The sequence below is a fragment of the Chelon labrosus genome (genome assembly GCF_963514085.1).
Source record: "Chelon labrosus genome assembly, chromosome: 19".
In the NCBI taxonomy this organism is placed as follows: domain Eukaryota; kingdom Metazoa; phylum Chordata; class Actinopteri; order Mugiliformes; family Mugilidae; genus Chelon; species Chelon labrosus.
This window is the reverse complement of record NC_140352.1, coordinates 9425497-9449518: the sequence shown is the minus strand read 5'-3', so window position 1 is coordinate 9449518 and position 24022 is coordinate 9425497. Positions and strand designations below refer to the sequence as shown.

At 42.5% G+C, this 24022-nt stretch overlaps 2 protein-coding genes across 2 annotated transcripts; both read left to right on the top strand.

Moving 5' to 3' along the window:
- Positions 1–352: 352 nt before the first annotated feature.
- tha1 (threonine aldolase 1) lies at positions 353–3898 on the top strand (the record flags this gene model as incomplete). Its single annotated transcript, XM_084567113.1, has 7 exons — positions 353–632; positions 1024–1107; positions 1189–1277; positions 1362–1547; positions 2889–3026; positions 3103–3295; positions 3378–3898. The coding sequence occupies 7 exons, from the start codon at positions 353–355 to the stop codon at positions 3683–3685; spliced, it is 1278 nt and encodes a 425-aa protein (XP_084423239.1). The 3' UTR covers positions 3686–3898.
- A 6136-nt stretch (positions 3899–10034) lies between these two features.
- eef2k (eukaryotic elongation factor 2 kinase) lies at positions 10035–23784 on the top strand. Its single transcript, XM_084567359.1, has 19 exons — positions 10035–10334; positions 10738–10998; positions 11527–11586; positions 12468–12568; positions 16224–16284; positions 16370–16407; positions 17042–17213; positions 17555–17704; positions 17781–17913; positions 17994–18121; positions 18260–18479; positions 18599–18663; positions 20109–20186; positions 20499–20555; positions 21268–21399; positions 22408–22596; positions 22682–22806; positions 22903–23081; positions 23217–23784. The coding sequence occupies exons 2-19, from the start codon at positions 10750–10752 to the stop codon at positions 23324–23326; spliced, it is 2247 nt and encodes a 748-aa protein (XP_084423485.1). The 5' UTR covers positions 10035–10334; positions 10738–10749; the 3' UTR covers positions 23327–23784.
- Positions 23785–24022: the final 238 nt, after the last annotated feature.

Sequence of the window (24022 nt, the reverse complement as noted above, 5' to 3'; positions counted from 1 at the left end):
ATAAACTGAACATTACAACATTCATGAAGGAGGATTTAGTGCAGGACCATTATATCACTGGTGTACCTAATGTTTTGGCAGGCGGGTGTAAATGAGGGGACTGCTCAACAACAGCTGGTTGAACGGATCCTTTTATCGGTGATGGATAAAAAAGCCTTTGCATCGCTGAGACTTTGGCGCCACCCTGAGGTCCGAGCTGCTCATTGCACTCAAATGTGTCGATAGGTAATCTATTAACTTCCCTTGGAGTGAATGGATTATGGATTAGTAGTCCAGCAGTCCAAAGTTCAATTTAAAAAAAACAAAAAACAAGAAAAAAACCTGCTGAAAAGATGGTTTAAACGGGTGCATCATGTCGCTGAAAACATTTTCCTGCAGGGTCTTTTCAACTTTCCTGAAGCCGCTTTCTGTGCATGATGCTTCTGCTGCGTTTTTTTTGGGACGTGTCCCCACGAGGGGCTACTACAATACCGGGAGTCCTATTCAGCCCGGACAGGGGGGGATGGTGGACCGCGTCCGCGTGGTGGACCTCCGCAGCGACACGGTGACCAAGCCGGGGCCGGCCATGCGCCAGGCCATGGCGGAGGCCGAGGTTGGAGATGATGTGATGGGAGAGGACCCCAAAGTTAACGGTTAGACCCAGAGAGATGCTAAACTAAACTCTTATATCAAACCTTATTTAAAAATACAAAAAAGTTTGAATTTTTATTAAATATATGTAAAGTAATTCAGCATTAGAGTATAACATGTTTTTTTTTTTCTGATTAAATTACTATTGAGCCAGTGAATCAAACTCTGCTCTTCCAGGTATGTTTCTATTGTTTTCTCTTGTTTTATGTGAAAACAATGAGTTTCCACTATGAGTTTATGTAAAAACTGTTTTATATTGTCTTTTAAATCCATACCCGCTGCTCTTTGACCCTCTGCTATCACTGCAGACATGTCTCTCCACCTTATCTAAGCCCTGCATCTTTATATATGAAACACCACAACGTACATAAACCCTGTGACTGATTTGTGCAGAGTTGCAGAAATTTGCAGCTGATATGTTTGGGATGGAGGCCTCCCTGTTCGTCCCCTCAGGGACCATGAGCAATCTCATCGCAGGTGAGCGGCGCTTTCATCGAGATTAGAGATTTTTTTATCAGGTCAGGGTGGCTGTAAACGTCCGTGCATTTCATTACTCAGTGATGGTGCACTGCAGGGAGCGGGGCGACGAGATGATTGTGGGCGATCTGTCCCATCTGCACGTCTACGAGCAAGGAGGCAGCGCACAGGTGAGCGTGGCACCTGTGTTGGACGTCACCCACTTTGTTTTCTGACTCAGAATGACTCCGTGTGGTTTTACTGTGTTGACACAGCTGGCTGGAATTCATGCCACCACGGTGACCACCCTCCCCGACGGGACGTTTGATTTGGAGCAGCTGGAGTCGAAGATTCGTCACGGTTACCCGGACCCACACTACCCCCGCTCACGCCTCATATGTGTGGAGAACACACACAATGTGCAAGGAGGACGGGTGCTGCCTCTGAGCTTCCTGCAGGAGGTGTGTGTGTGTGTGTGTGTGTGTGTGGGTGTGTGTGTGTGTGTGTGTGTCAGTGTGGCGCTGACTTTGTTGTCCCAAAATGCACAATTTGTGGGTTTACGTCGGTGCCTCAGCTTAGTTTGTCTAATGGACTGTTCTCCTTTTATTTTTGCTCTGAATGCTCATACACCAATCAGCCACAACATTATAACCACCAACCTGTAATATTCTCCTGGGAAACTTGGGTCCTGTTATTTATGTGGATGTTGCTTTAATATCTACCACCATCTTGCACCTTGGTTCCTTCCACCCTGGAGCCTTATATTTAGAGAGATAGATAATCTAATGTACAATTGCTCATTAAAATTAATTACACCAACCAAAAAAACAACCATGTGCAAAATGTTCCAGTAACAATAAGCCCAGCGTCCAATGCTGCTGCTCCCCCAGCAGACCACAGCGGAGAGAAGGCTGCCGGGCCACAACAGACTGATAAAAGATTTCCAGCATCTTGCTGCACACGCTGAATGATCGCAGCTTCTTCAGGAAATAGAGTCTGCTGCACCCCTTCTTGTACACAGCTTCCTGATCAGGCCGTGTCCACCTTAAGCAGCAGGTGACATCTTTCAGCCTGCTTCACAAATCTGTCCACCAGCCCTCTGTACTAATCCTCCTCCTCCCGTCTGCCGCTTATACACCCTACAATCTCTGAGTCATTGGAAAACTGCCTGTAAGTGAGTTGTACTGAAAGTCAGTGGCGTCCAAGTTGAGCAGGAATGGAGAAAGCACAGCACCCTGTGGGGATCCTGCACCACTGACCTCAACATCAGACAGGACACAACCCAGACCGACCAAATGTGGTCTGTCTGCCGACTTCTTGGTTCACTTTTGACCACTTCGGACCAGGAACACCTTGCTCTGACCCAGTCATCTAACAATGACAGTTTGTCCATGTCAGTGTCCCTCAAATCTTTCCACTTGCCTGTTTTTTCCTGCTTCTAATACATCAACCTCCCACCGAATGACTGACGATAACGGGATAATCACGGCTATTCATTTGCACATTGATGTTGAGCCGTCGGTCACAATCTTACGCTAAATAACTTTTTAATTTCAAGTTTGGAGGGCTACATCCATCCAGAGACTGCAAGTTAAACATTGCCTTAGAGATAACTCTCACCGTTTCCCGTAACGCTCCCTGTTTAATAAACTAATAAAGCACTGATTAAATTTCTTAATTATTTTCTCAGCATAGCTCTTCTTGGAAGTGTGAAATCATCCCTGATTATGGCCTTGTTTAAAAAGGGGAGCCTGTCTCAGAGTTTTGATCTTGTTGGGATGGTTTTTGTTTCCACCTCCAAGGTTCGTTCTTTGGCCGATCAGTACGGCTTGTCTCTTCACATGGACGGAGCCAGGGTGATGAACGCCGCCGTGGCCCTCAGGGTTCCTCCGTCCACCATACTGCAGCACACAGACACCGTCAGCGTGTGCCTCTCTAAGGTGAGTCTGAACATTTTAAAAGAGATGTGAGCAAGATGAAGTCGCGTGAGTAATTATTTTTACGGGTGTGTGTCAGGGTTTGGGTGCACCTGTAGGTACCATGCTGGCCGGACCCCAGGACTTCATATCTCGAGCGGTACGGTGTCGTAAAGTGCTCGGTGGAGGGATGCGGCAGGCTGGTGTCATAGCAGCAGCTGGAAAACTGGCTTTACAGGACATGGTAGGAAGACTGGAGGAGGATCACAGCAACGCCAGAACCTTTGCTCGAGGTCAGTACCTCATACTTGTATTTACTAAAATCTAAGCTGGCTGCCGTTGTTGCCCTGCTTTTAACTTTCACTCCTCTCCCAGCTCTGCAGAACTGCAAGCCTCCTCTGTTTGCTGTGGACATGGCAGCCGTGGAGACAAACATCATGCGTTTCTCTTTCCAGGAGCCCAGTATGAGCCCCCATGATTTCTGTGCCCGCATGGCTCAGGTTGGCGAGGGCGAGGAGGCCGCGCTCGGCCAGGGGATTCGAGTTCTCATGTTCCCTCACTTTGGGAACTCCGTGAGGGCCGTGTGGCATCTCGGGATATCCGCTGAAGACACCCAGCTAGCCATCCAGAAGATGCAATTTGTAGCTTCTCAGTACTTGAAGGAAAAAGTCAGGGCTTCATAAGATGTGTAGTCTAATGACGAGTACTGATATTAGATAATTGCACAGAATAAGGTAGAAAAACACTGGACGATCTGAGACACAAAACATGTGGAGGACATTTGAATGCTGATGTCTGTGTATCATGAATTTCCTTGGATTGGTTTTTTACATTAGCATTCATTAAATTTAATTAATTAAACACTGTTTTTGATCTAAGTTGCTTCATTATTGAAGTATTTTTGGGGTGTATTATATGTCTTTATTAAGTCTAAATCTAGTTTAGATTAACATTTTTAGACCCTACAAACGTTTTGTTAATCTCAGCCTTTTACTGTGATCAGTATGGGCATGAAGAGGCAGGGCTCCGTTGGAAAAGGTTGAAATAAATTTGACCACAAGAGGTCACTGTTATATAAGCAGTTGGTATTAACGGAATTTTAGTAGAAACTGACTAGAAAATAAAATAATATGACTTTTGTATGATATAAAACTATGTCTCTCAAGCAATTGCTGTTGTTTTAGGCTAAAAGAGTCGAAAAAGAGCTGGCAGCGGTGGGATTCGAACCCACCCCATTAAAAGGACTGGATCCTCAAAACAGACATGCTCAGAACCTACTGCCGAAGGGTCGGCCGGGAAAACGTTGGTTGGACGTGGCAGCCAATCACGTTCGCAGCTCCAACGTTTCCAACATTAGACCAATCACGGCGCAGAAATGTAACTTGGAAACTAAACTTGTGAACAGCAATTATAACTGAGTGTTTTTAATGACGGTATGTTGAAAACAGCACAACAGCCAAAGTGATGTCTATTGTATGACGACACTCAATTACAATATCATGACATAAGAAAATACACAAATTACATAAAAAGAAATTGTAGTCAAGTATAAAGTACTTCAAAGAAATGTGTAGAAATGTGTTATATGACAAGTTTATTAAAAATGAAAATGTTTCCATTTCTGCCAAACGATCCGGAGGACAATAACTTCAAGGTCTCGGGTTCGAATCCCTCTGTGGGTAGTCCAAAATTCTGAAAAATACTACAAATTTCATAGTTGTATCAAACAGCTGAAAATACAGAAAATCTATTTCTTTCTTTGTCGCTCTCATTTTTCACTTTCCCTCATTTTTCTCTCTTTTTACTTCTTTCCCTTCTTTCCCTTCTTTGACGATTGTTCCCGGCCAGCGAACGCTCACCCAAATACTATTAAACAAACCAATGTTGGACGCGACAGCCAATCACGTTCGCAGCTCCAACATTCGACAGACAATCACGTTCGCAGCGCCAACATTCCGGCAGCCAGCACGTCACAGCTCCAACATTCGGCAGCCAATCACGTACGCGGCTCCAACATTCTTTTCTCCATGCGGGTGGAAACTTTACGCGACACCGGTGCTCAGAAGGCTAACAACCCGTTCAGTCTTTCTAAGCGGAGTCTTTGGAATATATCGACACAGTGAGTATTTCTCACCCATTACAGTGTCGAATGATAAAGCATTAAGAGTAGCTACTGTCAGCGGTGTGTCATGTTTGTTTATCCGGCTTTTTACTCGGTCCGTTACTGTCTCGTTAAATGACATTTGCTATTATCTAGTCAAGTTTTATGCTTAATCATAACAGTGGTTGATTAAACTGTTTATTTTTTGACGGTTTACAGTGAGTTTATAGACATGTAGCCTACTACAGTACATGATGTGTATCATGCTAGTGAGGTTGATGGCGTTGTTGGTCTACTGCTAGCCTACTACTATAGTGGGGGATGGGCAAAACTTCCAACAACGAAAGCTCTGTAGTCTCAGTATTTTATTTGGAGTGATGACTCCAACTATGACTGTAATATGATAGTATGTATGTATGTATGTATATGTGTGTATTCATATACAGTGAGAGGAATGGGGCAGCAGACCTCTTTCATGAGGCTAAATAACATACACACATACACAACACATTGCATGAGTTATTCTGGTAACATTAACTAATGTTCACAAATATAGTCAATAATATCTGAAAATTAAATTGTATCCCTGATATTAAAATGTGAATGAGTGAAATTTAGAAAGATTCAAGAGCATGGTTCAGTAGTAGGTCCTTGTTCCTCTCCTCTCTTATGCCAATTTGAGGTTTTTCACAGTCAAGTAAAACCTGGAGGATAGTCTGGCTTTTATGTTCATGCACTTATGTTGTTTTCCTGCATTTAAATAATGTCCGTGTATATATGTCTTCAAAGGCATTGTTATCCAAAAAAAGCCACAAGGCCATGGCAGATGCAGAGTGGATGTTCCGCCTTAGGAGATTTGCCAGCACTGGGGTCTGGCCTGGCAGTGAGGGAAACAGGCCATCACCCCGCCAAACAAAGTGGTATGACCTGTATCAACAGGTATGTATATATAAATGTTGTAATAAATTGTAGAAGTCATAATGATGAGAAATAATTGTGTAAATTCAGATTCAGATTCAGAAAACTTTATTTGTCCCCGGGGGGCAATTTAAGGCACAAGTGAGCAGCTTAACGTGCAAGTACAGACATTTTAAGGTGCAAAAAAACAGAAACAGAACAAGATACAAAATACAAAATACAAGTTACAAGATACAGAACACAAAGTATATACAAGTTACCATTCCATAAATGCAAAAGAATGAAATTAAGTCCAATCAAATGTTTAATGGTTATTTTCAGATCGAGAAGTGTCCAAGGATGTTCCATGGACAAAGATCTTTGTTTGGGGACATCACTGCATGCACATGTGGATTCCACACTCAGATGGTAATACTGGTCAATTAGAAACTCAAGTTACCTGTGTGTGTGTGTGTGTGTGTGTGTGTGTGTGTATATATATATATATATATATATATATATATATATGTCAATTCATCGCCATCTTTTGCACAGGCTGCTGATGAAAAGAGTATCCCTGGGTATCACCACGTGGACAACCTCGCGGAGTACCTGGTGGAGCTTCGCGAGCAGACAGCTCTCTGCCTGAACAGCCAACAGGTGGACACAATCATCTCCCTGTGGCAGAGCCTGCATGACCACGACAAGCAGCAGGTGGTTTATGCTGCTCGACTCCAGGACAGACTTTTGAGTGGCAGATATAGGACACCAGACAAGCCCTCAACAACCCCTGGCGTGGAGAGCGCCACCCTCTGTATGTTATGTGCAAGCAGTGTTCCTGCCCAGTGGCCTGATTGCTGCCGGCTGATTGAGAACATTTTTATTAGACTGTGCAATCTGCACCCAAGCCCGCTGCGCCATGGCAAGAAGACTGATTCGAGGTGGTCCTTAATTCTTAGGGACTATCATAGAATCGGGCAGCTTGTCGTCGGCAATGCATTGGTGATGCAGGGCACAGACATACAGCTGGTTGAGGTGAATCAGAACACCCTCATTCAGTGGTATAATCACCGGCAGAAGAGGCAGGAGCTCTCTGTGCCACTCCAGGGCACTGTACTGCCTCCAGCTCTCCCTGTGTCTGCACAGCCTTTTAAGGAGGAGGAGCCCATTAAGGCAGATGAAGAACACCAGAACCAGAGCACCCCCACAGCACCAGGACCTTTTCTGGCACCTCAGGTTGTGCCACAGGCTGTAGTGATTCAGATCTTTCTTCCTATGGTAGTTGTCCAGGGCACCAACACCGCCCCACGAACCGTGGTACCTTCCACACAGAAAGCTCGTACCTCCACAAAGAGGCCATATAAGCGCACAGTACAGGCAAATACCTGCAAACAGTGTGGGCAGTTTCGCACTGCTGAGACTGGCCACAGTCAGTACCGTGGCAGGGTATATTGTCCTGTGAAGGAGACCCAGACAAAAGAACAGTGGCTAGAGGAAATGAGGAGAAAATTTTCCAAATAACGAAATGTAAAATGTAAATAATGTAAAGTGCTTGTAAATAGTTATAATTATTGTACACACAGATTTAATTGTAAATAGATTGCTGTGAATAATATTTGTATTTGTGCTTTCAGTGTTGGTTTGTTTTTTTGCCATTTTCTGAGGAAATTAAACTTGTGAACAGCAATTATAACTGAGTGTTTTTAATGACAGTATGTTGAAAACGGCACAACAACAAAAATGATGACAGTAATGGCTAATGACGACATTCAATTACAATATCATGACATAAGAAAATACACAAATTACAAAAAATGAAATTGTAGTCAAGTAAAAAGTATGTACTTCAAAGAAATGTGTAGCTAATACAACACGTTCATTAAAATGAAAATGTTTCTATTTCTGCCAAACGATCCAGAGGACAAGAACTCCCAAGATCACGGGTTCGAATCCCTCCATGGGTAGTTCAGAATTCTGAAAAATATTAAAAGTTTCATATTTGTAATCAAACAGCTGAAAATACATTCAGTGGGTCAAAAAATTATGTTTCGTTCTTTCTCTCCATGTCATTTTTTCCCTTTTCCCCTAATTTTTCGATCTTTGTCCTTCTCCCCTCTTCTTTCCCGGTTTTTGAAGAACGATTGTCCGAACGTTGCAGCTCCAACATTCGGCAACCAGTCACGTTCGCAGCTCCAACATTCGGCAGCCAATCACGTTCGCAGCTCCAACATTCAGCAGCCAATCATGTTCGCAGCTCCAACATTCGGCAGCCAATCACGTTCGAGAATTCTTTCTCCGCCTCCAACATTTCCAACATTTCACTAACCGCTGGCAGCGGAAACTTTGCGCGACACCGGTGTCAGAAGGCTAGCAACCCGGTCAGTCTTTCTAAGCGGAGCCTTTGGAATATGGACACGGTGAGTATTTCTAAACATATATTGCAGTGCCGAATGATAAATTAGGAGTAAAAATACTGTCATCAGTGTTGTTATGTTTGTTTATCCGGCTTTTTACGCAGTCTGTTACTGTTTGAATTTAGTAGTTTCTTGTAAATTTGCTAATATTATCTAGTCATGGCAAGTTTTGTGCTAAATCATTTAGCGTTTATTTTTTGACGGTTTACCAGTGAGTATTTAGACATGTACTACAGTGCTGTGACCTATCCATGCTAGTAATTGGCGTTGTTGGTCTACTACTACTACTACTACTACTACTACTAGTACTACTACAGTGGGGAATGGGCAAAACTTTCCACAACGAAAGCTCTCTAGTCTGTATTTTATTGGAGTAAATATAATACAGAGATGAATGGGGCAGCAGACCTCTTTCATGTGGCTGAATTACATATATCATTGCATGAGTTATTCTGGTAACATTTAGTAATATTAACGAATATATATCCAATAATATCTTCAAAAGTACCAGTTGTCAGCCTTCATAGGCATGAAGAGGCAGGGCTCTGTTGGGAAAAAGGTTGAAATTAATTTTAGTGACAATTTTACAAGATGTCACTGCTATATAAGCCCTTGGTATTAACTGAATTTTAGCAGAACTTGACTGGAAAATAAAATAATATGCCTTCTGTATGATACAAAACTATGTATTCCAAGGAACTGCTGTTATTTCAGACTAAAAGAGTCGAAAAGAGCTGGCAGCGGTGGGATTCGAACCCACGCCATCGAAATGACTGGAGCCTAAATCCAGCGCCTTAGACCACTCGGCCACGCTACCATCTGACACACAACGCGCGGCCGTGGCGTTTTGTACAGCCATACCCATATAATATGAAGCTGCAGTGATTATTATGTAGTGGCCAATGATGATTACCTTAGCCGTTTCATGACTACAAAAAGAAGTTAGGTTTCACTCTATATTAGTTACGGAGCCGGAACCCAGAATATGTATGGTGGCATTTGTCTCATTTTTAATGACATCTAGAAAATGTAACTTCATTAATCTTAAGACTTCAACACACTGGCAACTTTGCTAATTAGCTGTAACGTACATACTAACATATAAAACGGTTATTAACGTCTCTCTGGAACGCTGGAAAGACAAAACCGTTAGCTTTACTTTCCTAGTTAACATTAGCTAGGTAAATTATTTTTCTTTCACGCTTATATATATATATAAAAAATATGCTTTTTGCATTGTGTTTAGCGACTTGCCATCTGTTTTACCATTGTAGCTGTGCATTATTCGGAAATGTCAGAAGTTTTAAGTTCTAAGTTTACCAACGATGTCAACGTGATATTGGATATTAGCTACGTACAAGGAGCATGTCAACTACATAGCATAGCAGCTAGCTAGCTATACAGCTATAGTTCATCCGGTGTTACTATCAAATGCTGCTCAAAAAGTCGTAATAGCTCGCTTGTGTCCATGACCAAGGCAACAGCATGTGTTGTTTGTGTTTTCAATACTCTTATGTATGTATTTATTTATAGTTTTGTTGCTGCTTTAATTTTAGCTGCAACTCGAATAAATCTTCCGCCATGTCGTCTGTGTTTACGTGTTACATTTCCGACTGTCTTGAAGGCAGCAGCAGGAAGGGGGCGTGGCTATCGGAGAACACTGTTGTACGTGCAGACGGCCGTTGTCGTCGTGGTGGACGGTAACGAAAGGAACATCGTCCCGGTGCCAGGCACGTCCCTGGACCTGCAGGATACCGTGGAGAACCGGGGCAGATCCTGTCCGGGGCTGGTCTTGAAGGAGGGTTGAACTCGCGGCTCCTGCGAACGTTGTCAGTTCAACTTGGAGCGGAGAGACGGAAGAGGACTGAGCTCACTGGATTACAAGTCTGTCAAGTTGTCAGAGGCGTACCAGTGCATAAGGTTTGTTCCTTTTTAATGAATGCATCTAACCAGCGCATCGCAGTACACCAGTGTAAAACTATTTGCCTCATGCTGCAACATAATATACATCATCCATGGCTGCCGCGTGGTGCACAGTGTGGGGGAGCACTGTACCAACAGGATGTCTTTGAGCTTCTGAATGCATTCCTCTCCACTGCCCAGCTGTCATATTAAAAATGTGAAAACCCTTTGATTACAGGATAGCAGACCTGCTTGTTATCAGTTTTGTATTGAGTTTTATGGTTGTGATTCAAATGTTGCAGCCACTTTTAAGATCTCACGTCTGGTATAAGTTCTGCAGCCATGGGGGAGGTTGTTTAGTCTTTATGTTACTGCACACAGTCACACACTCAGTGCATCCTCTCCCTTGTGCAAACAACAGCAGCGAGGCATCATGGAGGACGAACTGATGTTCAGCATGGAGGAGTGCGGCAGCGCCAAGAGGCCCGCCGACCAGCGAAGTGCCCTCAAACAGCGGGCGTCCTCTCTGAGCGATGCCAACGCCAGCGATGATGACGACGAAGACCACTTCATCTGCCCCATCCTGGATGACTCCGCCAGAGAGGTCTGCCACTACCTGAAGAACTTGGTTTACTCACGGCAGCTGTCAAACTCTCTTCCAAAGAGCAACTTTGCGTACAAGGTGAGCTGCTGCCCTGGAAGCACTTCATACAAGTTGATAGCTAAATGTACAGTAAAGGGAAAAGCCTTTAAAGTAAAACAGGATTGTTTAGGGATGTCTGTATTTATTTTGTTATGCTCATGCACATTATCATCATAACCACTAAGTTCTGCAATCGTCTGTTCAAACAGCTCTTTGCCTTATAAGGGGAGATGATCTGTGCATGTCTCCACACACGCAGCAGTGGGTGTGTTATTTGTTTGTGTGTTTTGTATATCTGTTAGCTCAAGTGGAAAGCTGGCCAGCCACCTTTTAAATGTGCAAAGAGAACAGGAAGTACCAGAGAGAATTTATCACCTCGTGTAATGACTCTTTATGTAAACACATCTCTCTCCCTCCGCTCAGAGTGTCCACATCAGCAGCAGACTGCATCAGCCAACCGCTGGGGATGAATGACATATTTTTGATATATAAGTTTTGTGTTGCGATTAATGTTGATGACCTGTTCGCTGATGAAAAGCCCTCCGCTTTCTTTACCTCTCTACATAGAATGAAACAGAAACAGTGGCAGAACCTCGGTCGTACAGGGTTTTGTCAGAGAGCGCACGGGTATGTTTCAGTTCGTATTGTATATCCTACGCCTCCATCTCCATTCCTCCCACTCTACCCTGTAATTTGCCGTCCTTTCCCTGTTTTGGAATGTCTTTACTTTTCCCTCATTCCCTTATTTCCCATCACTCTGCTGACTGATGTTTTCTGTACCCTAAATCACTTAATGCATCCTCCCTTCTTTCTTTGTATTTAAAGTATTAATGATTTTTCTACTATTAACACCAGAGATGTATTGGCTTCAAAGAAATGCTCTGTCCCAATAGACGTGACGCTCAGTTAAAAACACGACCCTTCATAATCATCTTTCAGTCTAAATATAAACACGTCTAGGAGGCCCGCCGGATACTGACCAGTGGGGTGACGAGGGAGACGTGCTTCCGTGCTCTGTAGGAATGGGTCAGGGCTAGGGTTACCCACTAACAGATTTAGATTAGTAGTGACTCTCTTTTCATGGCTCATTCTAAGAGAGTTATTTTTTTGAGCTCTGCATGGTAATCACATTCATTCTGAGGTAGCTGTAAATCATTTGTTATAGAAGGAGACACCTTGGGAACGCTTGGCCACTCCCTGACTTTTGTTCATTAATGATCTGCACAGCTGATTTAACACATACGCTTTAACGAATGACTGAAAACTGATCCTTGCAGAAACTTTAAAACTGTGTGTATGAATTAGTGAGTACAATACAGGTAGATACAGATTAAATAAATGCATACATTGTGGAGAAACGGGTTTAGAAATGCCTCCAAGACCGCTTTGCATGATTTCCTTCCCCTCCTTCTTTTGGGTGTTTTAGCAAACTGGGTGGGAGGGAAACAGGCTTTTTGCACAAACCCTTTAACTGGCAGGTCATAATACATGCTTGTGTTTGGTGACAGGCGACATGGATGCACGCAATCGAAAAGGCCAGAGCCATGCCCGACCCCTGGGCGCAGTTTCACCTGGAGGACATCCCGACTGAACCCTGCATTCGTTACAGGTAAGAATGCAGGGTACATTTCATGTATGTTTTTTTTTTTTTTCCCCAACAATAGCTCTGTTCCAACCAAGTATCCCCTAAAGCAAAGCATGTTCCAACATGTACAAAACCAGGACCCTATACCCGTCCGCCGTAGTGGAATGCATTGTTTTTTTTGTTTTTTTTTGAAAGGTTATCAGTAGCATCACTGCTTTTCCTGCTTGGGGGAGCCAAAATGTTGCTGTACGGGTGGGGCAGTTTTAATTGTTAAACCGAAAAGGCAGAACTGTTCTTTCTATGTTCCACAGCTTGATAAAAGGAGATTAGGTTTATTGTTCTTTTTGAATTAAAGCGGCGTTAATTGATGCTTTAGCCGCCGCCTGAGTGGAACAAAACAGGCTATCATCACAAGACTGACACGTTATCAGTTTATAAGGTTGATAAGATGACTGTGTTGGCAAACGCTTACACGACTAGCTTGTTTACTTACACGTTCAACAGTCGTGCAGCAATAAAGCTTTGTCTTGGTGTAAGCTAAAATCTGAGGAACATAAATGAGCCATTAGCTGCTAAATGGTGTCTTCACCCGCTAGCTGCTAGCTATGGACGTTGTAAACAGTTGCGTTTTGACAACAAACTAAAAAAAAACTACTACAAAGACAATTTATCCCAAAATGCTGAAAACAAGGGCAACTGAACAATGCTAATGAATGATAGCTGGTTATAGATGTTAGCATTTAGTTCCCTATTCGTGCATTGAACGGTCATGACATTCATTGTTTATTATTTCCTTTATCTCAGTTTTGCTGTATGTTATCTGCTGGGGGACATATATTACCCATTAGCTGCTTATTGCTAAACAGTATCTTCAGATGCTAGTTGCTAACTATGGCTGATTTATTTGATGTCTTGTTTGCGGTGGTGCACAGCGAGTCACTAAAACCGCTTCCTCCTGCAGATTAAATCGTAAAAACAAAAATAAATGGTTACAATTTGAGAACAAGATGCTAAAAGATACTAAAGACGGTCTAAACTAGTTCATACATAACTTATTTTATTTGAGATTAGCCTTCATCAGTCCTGAATACTCAGTGAATTGGCTTCTCTTCCGTTCACATCTCGGTCACTGGTCTAATCTTGACCGATGATTACGTTACATGACGCTCGTCCACTTCTTTTTATCATCTAATACTTGGGTGTGACACTGAATGTGTTCTCAGATATTATGACCGACAAATCAGATGGATAAACACACACGCCCCTCACGAAGTCCTCAAACAAGGCAAGCAGCAGCAGCGGTCTGAACACACTGCATGGGTGTGGGCAGAAAGCTGCAGGGAAACGAATTCCTGTTACATAACACACACAGAGAGGTTGTATTTGACTACAAGGCGAGGAGGGATTGTCTGAGGCTGGGATTTGCCCTCGTGATCTCTTTTCGTGTGCTAATTTTACCCACATGTAAGCCCGCTCCTCTGTGCTCCCATTTGTTTGAACTTAATGGAATGAGAGTCACGAATGAAACGTTCCCAGCAGGAAAGAGTTTGGGAAGGGAACAGAGAGCGCCGTTGTTTTGTGGGTGCATTAGTGGGAAAGCAGAGCTTAGCACTGATGGCATTCGGGTCTCAGCTGCACCTACGCCACATGTAGTATTCATTAACTCAGGACGCGAACCGTGCCAAGCCAAACAGACACACTGATCCCGACATAAGGTGTGTACACACACATTTATGGCACCATACTGGCTCCATCAGCCTCCAATGAAAATTCAAATGACTTCTTAATCGAAATGGGTGCAGGCAAAATAAGCTTTCATGAGACAGAGAACATACACAAGTTCCCTCTTCTGTCCTTACTGTTTCTGGCTAGAGAGGAAACTACATGTTTTATGTTACTCCATGATAAGAATAGATTACAGGCTGTTGTCGGACAAACTAGTCCACTTGGCAAACAAGACTGAAGGAAGAGGTTTATCTTGAAGTGCTGGGTTTGCGAGGAGCAGAAGTCATAGAAAGGTATCCAGGTCATTGTTGTGGCAGGTCCAGATCAATGATTTACGCTGTGACAGATGGACGGCAAAAAAAAAAAAAAAAGAAAAGCAGGGTCACTGTGTCTGCTCTGTGACAGATCAGTGGCCCACAGACGGATAATTACACAGCTTCAGGAAACACTTTCACTGAGCTTCACTAGACTCACGACATAATAGATTATTTTTTCTTCAGTTAATTGTTTAGTCTGTCTCAGTTTTCCCAAACAAACGTCTTAATGTTACTTATCTTCTGCCAACAACTGTCCATTAACTGAGATTCAGTTTACGCTGATACAAGAAAATGGAATAATTTAGATTCTTGTGCAATATATTTATTTATTATGGTCTTACTCGGTCTGTGAAGGAGATTCTGTTTGTTTTTTTATATATGTTTGTATTTTATTCTTCTTAGAAGCACCACTGTGATGGGGTTCTTGTTTTGTTTTGCCTACAGTGACAATAAAGGCTTTTCTAATTTTCAGAATTTTCTAATTTTTAAAGGCAAATGATCATTTTAAGATAATTTTGGATCTAGAAGTAATTCTCTTATCACCCAGGATTTTATATTTTTGTGCTAAATGTCTGCATGCTAACATGTTGGGGTTAGCAGGTACGATGTTTATGGTTGTCATCTTCTTGATTTAGCATGTTAGCGTGCTAGATCATCCAAATAAACAAAAACTAAATACACTATTTAGTGGTAAGGACTAAATACGTTTGAGGCTGATGGAGCATTTAATTGCGAGTGCATAAACAGTTCTTGTTCTAATTTAGCCTCTACAATGCTAACGTACGTTACTCGGCTCTAAAATAAGTAAAGCTGAGTGCAGAATACTGATGTCAGTATGCTAACACGTTAACAGTGATAATCCTGACACGTTGAGGTTAGCAGGTTCATTGTTTACTATTGTCATCTTCTTAATTTAGCATGCTAACACATACGAAAGGAAAAAAAGTATATCTGAGTCTTAGTTTTATCATAAACTGTGGTAGAAGAGTACACCATGTACAGTTTACAGCCTCTTAATTTAGCCTGTTACCACGCTAACATGTGCTACCTAGCTATAAAGAGAAAGTATGGCTGTGTGCTAAGTGGTCATGTCAGTATGCTAATGTGGTAACAGTGGCAACGCTAACATGTTGAGGTTAGCAGGTGCAAAAGAAGTTGTGGCTGTGTCTAATGGAGGTATGTTATTGTGAGTCAAAGACTTGGAGAAAGTGTGTACCTTATTGCGCTAGATAAAGAACAATGTTTACAATTGTTAAGCTTTAAATTTAGCTAATGTTTGCTGTTTAGCCTTTAGCCTTTAGCCTGCTGCAATAACATGTTGACGTTGGCAGGTGTAATGTTTAATATTACCACATTTTTAATTTAGCTAGTAGCCAAGCTTAAATACGCTATTTAGCTAAACATTAACTTAAACTGAGGCTGATAGGAAAATATTTACTCAGACCAAAAAGTAATTGACAATTATTGAAATTTAGATCTTAGCTAACGGTGCTAAAGGGAGTGTTAGGGTTTCTCAAAGTTCAGTAGGACCACGAATGTCTGTAGAAACGCTGCCAGTTTGGCTAAAATAATAACTTTTTTACGTGATCAAATTCATATGATGTGAAAGTTTGAGTGAACATAAGTAATCTTCACAGGTACAATGCTATTACGGGAGAATGGGCTCAAGACCAGGTCCACATCAAGATGGCTGCACAGGTATTACCTCTGTTCTGGTTCTACTTTATCTCATAGTCTTTATCTCATATCTCCAATTTATTTCCTCCTGTTTCTTTTCTCACAGCCGTTCGGGAAAGGGGCCATGAGGGAGTGCTTCAGAACGTAAGTCGAAATGTTCACCACTTCTCATCCGGCGGTTGTTGCTCTCATGCTGTTCTAGACTCAGTGTAAACAAAGCAGAGGAACGTGTCTTACGTTGCAGCCCTAATGCTGGTACATTTGTTCACATTTCCTCTCCGTCAACTCCACATGGGGAGCAGCTGATGTAGTCTTCCCAATGTGGCTCATGAGCTTTATTTTTAACTCACCATTAATGTTTACTGTCTGCATCATTTGATGGTAACGGTTCCCCGCTGCGCTCCGGCTTCTGTCTGAATTCATGACAGAATAAAAGAGTAAAAAGATAATGTTTAATCCTCAGTCGTGTGGGAAATGTAAAAGACAAGATCTACGCACATCACCCCCAATTCAGCTGTTGGCCACTCGTAGTATCCCACAGAAGGATTCCTCTTTGTAGGCTTAAAGCAGTTTTTCTTCTGTGACCCGGGTTCACTTTGGGCACAGCTGAGACGATCCCAGCTGATGCTATGATTAAAAATAGCTTAAGTTATTTATTATTTTAGCTGCTGGGATGTTTCTTCAGCTTTGATAGACTATTAAAAGCGTGTACTGTAATTAAACGTAATTGAAATGCAGCTCACTTCTCCCATAACCGTTATTTCTTCTTTGCCTCCAGGAAGAAGTTGTCGAATTTCTCACACAGCAGCAACTGGAAGTCGGCATCCAACTACGTAGCCAAGCGTTACATGGAGACGGTGGACAGGACTGTTTACTTTGAGGACGTCAGGCTGCAGATGGAGGCCAAACTCTGGGGGGAAGAGTACAATCGCCACAGACCTCCCAAACAGGTACAGGACAAACAACAACAACAGCAACAACCCCTAAAAAGAACACAGAGTGCACGGTTGCATACTTCTCTAATCCTGGCTATTTTTAAAACGGAAAGTATTTCAAGTTTAGCTGAAGGGCTGCAACTTCCTGTTTTCCATCGCTTGATTATTTTGTGACATAAAAAAGCAGTGAAAAGATTAAATATACAGTTTACTATTAAAATAATATTCCCCAAAAGCTGATTAACTTGATGCCTTGACCTAATTTTCCATCAGATTAAATCAAATCTGCATGTGAACAAATCTATTTAACAGAGCTTTTTAAGAATTTGTTTAATTCTTCCTCCTAAAATCCTCAGGTGGACATCATGCAGATGTGTGTGGTGGAGATGACAGACAGACCAGGTAAACCCCTCTTCCACCTGGAGCATTACATCGAGGGCAAGTACATCAAATACAACTCCAACTCTGGCTTTGTGCGGGACGACAACATCCGGCTCACTCCACAGGTGAGCGGCACCACCTTTGGGTATTGATATATCCTCTGAGAAGCGGTTGAATATAATCTTCCTACTTGTCCGTCAGGCTTTTAGTCACTTCACGTTCGAGCGGTCGGGTCACCAGCTGATCGTTGTGGACATCCAGGGAGTCGGAGATCTTTACACCGACCCTCAGATCCACACAGACAAGGGGACTGACTTTGGAGATGGAAACCTAGGTACGCCCCCGTTTGACACGCTGCTGCTACGTGCTTAGATTTATTCAAGAATCTCCGTCCTGATCACAGCTGTGTTCCAGGTGTACGAGGCATGGCTTTGTTCTTCCACTCCCACCTCTGTAACAAGATTTGCAAGAGCATGGGCCTGACGCCGTTCGACCTTTCCCCTGGAGAGAAGTCCCAGCTGGACTGCACCAACAAACTGCTTGTAATTTAAATTTTTGATCAGACTTAATATAATACAAGCCAAGACCCGACCTCAGCAGCCTTAAAAGTCAGCAGCCATATTTGAATTCAGACCTTATTTCCTATATTTTTTATGAGAATTCGTCTCGTTTCGTTTCAGAAATCAGCTGAGACGGTGCTGAGGGGCTGTGAGGAGCCCTGCGGTTCTCCTCGCGTTCGTACAATGTCGTCAAGCCGCGCACCTCCGCTGTTATCCCGCCTGTCTGAGACCTCATCTGCAGATGACAACATGAGCGACGCCGACTCAATCCCCTGCTCCCCTCACTTCCTGCCCTGCTCCCCTGTAGCTGCAGCCGGATCTATGGGCAAGTCGCCTATCGGTACATGCATGAACGTGTTCCTGCAGCACTGCATAGATATACTGCTCTAATGATGCAGCGAAGCAACCGCAGCCACGTTCAAGATCTTTGTGAATAATTTTTGCGTTTTCGTTGCACAGGATTATCTTTTACTGGAATGTACGAACATGAAAGACTCAACAATAACAACACGGGTGAACACAAGGTAAGTAATGGTACAGAGATCAGTGGCTCCGAACAGCTCAGACATAGGAACTGTAAGAAATACAAAATAATTTGAAAGCAAGGAGCAAAATTACAGAACAAGAGCGAGTGGGGTCCTAGATGAAGGTAGTGTATAGAAACAGGATTGGAGAGTTAAGGTGCTGTGGACGAGTAGGATCAGGTGGAGATGGGGAGGAGGAGGAGGGTACGAGTGACAGTTGATTTTTATAGAGTAAATTTAAAGAGAAGAGAATGATTTTGACAGCATAGGAAAGACAACCAAGCGGCAGCAATAGCCAAAACTGACCACAGAGGAAAACAGAACGTGTAGGAAGATTACCCTGATTGAACTTTTTAACTAAGCTTCATTACAACAGAACTTGTTCTTATGTCTGTGAAGCTTCACTCAGGTCATGTCCTATCCAAAAAAAAAAACATTTTACAAAGAAACTGGATTTGTTTGTGTTTTCTTGAAGACATTTAGAACTGAAAAAGCCACTTGGATGATGGTGAAGCCCTCTCAATAAAATTCAAACAGGTTTAGGTGCCTTTTTTTTAGTTTTAGGTTTTGGAAATACTTGCGAGAACCAGTTGCCTTGAACTAAACACGACTGTTTGCAGGGGACACCAAAAACTGAACGTTATATGGATCAGATTGTAAGCCATAAATATATACGAAAATCTGTTCAGTTCAGGTTTTTGCCAGATGACTTTATTTTGAAGCACTGTTTTAAATCTGGATCACAAAGCAAGTCAGCCAGCATTGCCAGAGCTGGTGAAGGGAGGAAAGTAGCTTAGTGCAACAAGGAGTATCAGGAAAAAATGTAGTTGCGAATGTGACTTGGGTTCTGTGAATTCACCATCTCTGAAGAAACTAAACTGAATTTAGGAAGCATTAAGGAAAACCTTTCTGATGTTCCATAAATTCAGAGGAGGGATTACACTCTAAATAAAGAAAGTGACTTACGGCAAGGACAGACACAGATTACTTTTGGTTTTCCTCCAGAGTGAAACAAGAGAACTGATCCACCGACTGTACACTGTAGACATGTGTCACATGCTCGTCAGCAGTGTTTGTGTAATTACTCTCACTGCCAGAAGGGGGAGACAGAAAAGCGCCACGCTGTAGCTTTAACTCTTCGTGTTCCTTACACCACACATGGAAGTCAAACTGATTGGGTTTATGTGTTTGCAGAAATTCCAAATTCAAGGAGTGAACGCAGAAATATTTGGGTTAAAAAAACAGGATGTGGACTGAGACACCACGTATAACACAGTCTTAATAGCTCTCCCCAAAAAGTTTCACGAAAACAAGAGTTAGAGAGAAGTAATGTGGGTAATGTAGGTGTAGGATTTAGTAAATATAAAAAACATTATATCTCTATTACTTGACTGTCGTGATATTCACTGTCAAAGAAGCTAAATCTTTTGCATTTCCTTCCGTAGGAGTCAGACAGCGGCGGAGACAGCGGCTACCCCAGCGAGAGGAGGAGCGAGGGGGATTCAAACGACCACGTAGACGGGGTAAAGACTTCCCTTCGACCTCCCTTTAATGTTTATCAGCCGGACAAGCTCCAGAATCAGAGGAAGCCATAAATTATTGATAAAATGATAAAATGAACATCCGCATGACATTTACCAAGCATGTTTTATAATTTCTGGGACCCAGATCGTGGGTAAATCTGTTTTAATTCTATTTGTAAACATCCTCCGTCTACATGTTGATGTTATTTCTGTGTTATCTCCTTTTTCCTTCAATCTTCTCGGTAGCTCTTCTGCAGACTGTGAGATTTTCCAGACCGTAGTTCTTATAATGCATGTTGTATCGTCACGTAGGCCCATCATCGCTACCAAAGACATTATTCTGAGTCGGATGAGGACAGTGTGAGACGGGTAAACAAACATTAAGACAACAGTGTGTTAATTCCACCCTCGCCTCGATCATAATCACCCTTGCTGTTCTCAATTAACCCAAATCCTTCCTCTTCACTTAACCCTTTTTTTTTTCTCATCACCTGCTTCACAGTCCTCACCTACCTCTCTTTTGATTTAACTCCTCCTGCTCTTTGTTTCCCCCCCTCACTAGAGGAAGATGGTAGCTCCTCCAAGAGTCTCTGCAAACTTAAACTCATTCACTCCTGACAATCAATGGGTGATTATTTGCATGGATGCTTGAAAGACGGTTCTTTGCTGATAATGGATCAAGCATGATTCTTCCTTTTTAGAGCTGCGACACGCCAAGCTGACTGTCTGAAAGCGCAAAATGAAAAAACAAAAGAATGAAACTGAAAATTGGAACCGAAACACCATCTACCTCCGTTTCACCGCCGTCCTGCTAATGTGTGTGCTCCTCTCTTCCTGTGCTTTAAATGATTTTGCATTCACTGATCGACCAGCGAGCAGGGGTGTACTCCTCCAGCTCTGAGTTCAAATCTTATCTATGTCAAATATGAGTTAAATTATATCTGTTGCTGGATGGGTACTCCCCTGAGTTTGCAGTGTGGGTTTTCATCTATAATCTATTTCATGCGGAAAACAGATACGGACGTTAACTTTTTCTTTCTTTCGTCTTCTCTTGTGTCTTTGTCGCCTGTTTCATGCTCAGCTGACCGAGGAGAAGTGGAGCTTCTACCATTCGTCTCGTGCTCACGTCCACCGGCCTTCCTGCGTGGCCACAGAGGTGGAAAGAATCGGCAACCTGCTGCAGAAGAAGATCGGCCAGTCGGTCCTCGGAAAGGTTAGAGGACATTTGCAAACATCAGAGGAGTCATAAAAACAAATGATACTGGCAAATGTCACAGATTCCTATTGGACAATATATGAAAACAAAAAATGATGGCAAAAGGACAAGGTAGTGTCATGCATATTATATAGCACAGTATATACTAATATTTGTGTTACACTGTTGTAGCAGATTGAATATATGGAACCAGCAAACATTAAACTTAAGAAAGAGGATTTCTTTTTCTTAACATTTGATTGCTTGCTTTATATTTCTCTCCCTTCGCCACTAAAATCAAGTTTACAGAAAAGTTTGGATATGGTGTAAAATTTGCAGTGACTTGTTGTTAACCAAATTAATTTGCGACAAACAACTTCAGACTGTCTCAAATATAGTCAATCCCCACAGAGCTCCACGCCGAAATGTCCAAATTTATATCAGAAACATGTTTACAGCCTGGTACAGAAAACCAGTTTTGGTCTCTATAGCTAATTCCCAGGATTTATTTATTTTTTTGTAACCCATCTGTAATTGTTATGAAGGCTCAAAGTTGTGCATTCGCAATCGAAAATGGGAATGTATTTAATCTACCCCTTGGATCTTCAGTCTAGCGTTCTCCCAACCGAGTTATTTTAAATCAGTGACCTTGTGACCCAGTGGTAACGTGAGTCGCAAGAATACCACTGCTGGGGATCTATAAGCTAACAGTTCAGCAAGCTAAAGACCAGGTAACTCATTGTAGGAAATATATAGGTATAATGAAAGGATGAATACGTTGGGAATATCAACATTTTCCTCAGACATATTATAAAATTATGAAGAAAACGCTTAATTTCACTCCACTTTGCAGAAAAAAGTAAAAGAATTGGAAGAAAAATGCTGAATTTGTAGAAGATGGTAACAACAACAACAACAACAGTAAATTTTCTTTGCAGAATTTATACCATATGACCTTTAACTATAATTGGGGCACACTGGACTAAACATGTATGTCTGTCTTTACTGTTCTGGTCTCCCGCCCAGGTCCACCTGGCGATGGTTCGCTACCACGAAGCGGGTCGTTTCTGCGAGAAGGACCAGCCGTGGGATGAGGAGTCGGCCATGTTCCACCTGGAGAGGGCCGCGCTGTGTGGGGAGCTGGAGGCCATCGTGGCCTTGGGTCAGTGCTGCCTGCAGCTGCCTCATCACATACTTCCAGACATGGTGGTGGAGGTAACTAATGTGGATTACAACGATTAGATTATTTGACGTGGGCTCGGTCCGAGAAGTATTCTGACCTGTTCTGTGTTGTTGGCAGGACAATGCAGGAAACAGGATGAAAGGTTTCAAGTATCTGCTGCAGGCCGCTGAGGCTGGTGACAGATCTTCTATGATCATTGTGGCCAGAGCCTTTGAAACTGGAGTCAATCTGTCAGCTGACAGGTGAGAAAGTCTTGATAATACTGCCCCCTGGTGGCTTTTAGAGGTGGTGATGATTCATTTACTAATTGCTTCTTCTTGTTTTTTTCAACTCCACAGAAAGCAGGATTGGGGAGAAGCCATTCACTGGTATGACACTGCGCTGAATATGACAGAATACGACGAAGGCGGCGAGTTCGACGGGACGCAGGACGAGCCTCGCCACCTGCTGTTGGCCAGAGAGGCAGAGATGTACCAAGAGGGAGGCCACAACCTCACCGCAGACCCACAGAGAGCAGGTTTGAAGCCACGCCGGCCTCTCTGCGCTTAAATATACCTTAATACACATCATCATTTTTGAGATAGTCAACACTGAAAAATAAGAGAAACTGTGAATTTACCCGGTTTTTGATTGTGAACGTCTCTCTTTGCAGGTGATCTGTTTACAGAAGCTGCGGAAGCTGCCACGGCGGCCATGAAAGGTCGACTGGCGAACCAGTACTATATGAAGGCTGAAGAGGCATGGGCGCTGATGGAGGAGTAATTCTGCACAAAAATCAGCGGGAGTTAACGTGTGGCCGATAGGTTTTTACAGTCATAGTACAACCTGACTAGTTTACATATTTTTTTTAATGAGAATTATTTTTTTGCCGGGTTATGCTTGTTAGTGTTGAGCCTTTGAGGATCAAGCTCTTATCTCCAGGTTTCCTTTTCTCTCTCTTTGTGAACCTAATCATTCTGTCTCCTCTTTCCTGACCACCTTTTAGTCTGACTGTATGAAAGAGATGGTCTGATGAATCCAAACAAAGATTATTGTTTACATATTTTGCCCCAACTGTTAACACACTTCTGTTGGAAGAATGTATGTAAAAAAACAAAAAAGTAAAAATGCACGGATTATGAGTCTGTTAAATAAAGTTTGTGTTGGTTTTTATGGATCATTATTTTGTCATGACTCTTCTCTTCACTAATTATTCGAGCAGGATTTTAAAGATTTATGTGTTTGATCCACACATTTCTATAAAAGTTGATCAACTAACATAAAGTCTTCATTTTATCTGTGTGTGTTCATTTATATAGAATTTTCCTGTCAGTGATTATAAAAAATATTATGGAAGAGACTTTTAATACTTTATTTGAGGTTATCCTCAGGAGGTTATATACAATTCTCAGTTTGATGCTAGTAAAAATCTGTTATCAGTGGTACCATGGCCTATAAAACAGCCTGAAGGCAACTGAG

Coding starts and splice junctions, on each gene's coding strand:
- eef2k (XM_084567359.1), top strand. CDS start 10,750: ATGGAGGACGAACTGATGTTCAGCATGGAGGAGTGCGGCAGCGCCAAG. Junction 17,914..17,993: donor CTTTGGAGATGGAAACCTAG/GTACGCCCCCGT, acceptor GCTGTGTTCCAG/GTGTACGAGGCATGGCTTTG. Junction 18,122..18,259: donor ACTGCACCAACAAACTGCTT/GTAATTTAAATT, acceptor GTTTCGTTTCAG/AAATCAGCTGAGACGGTGCT.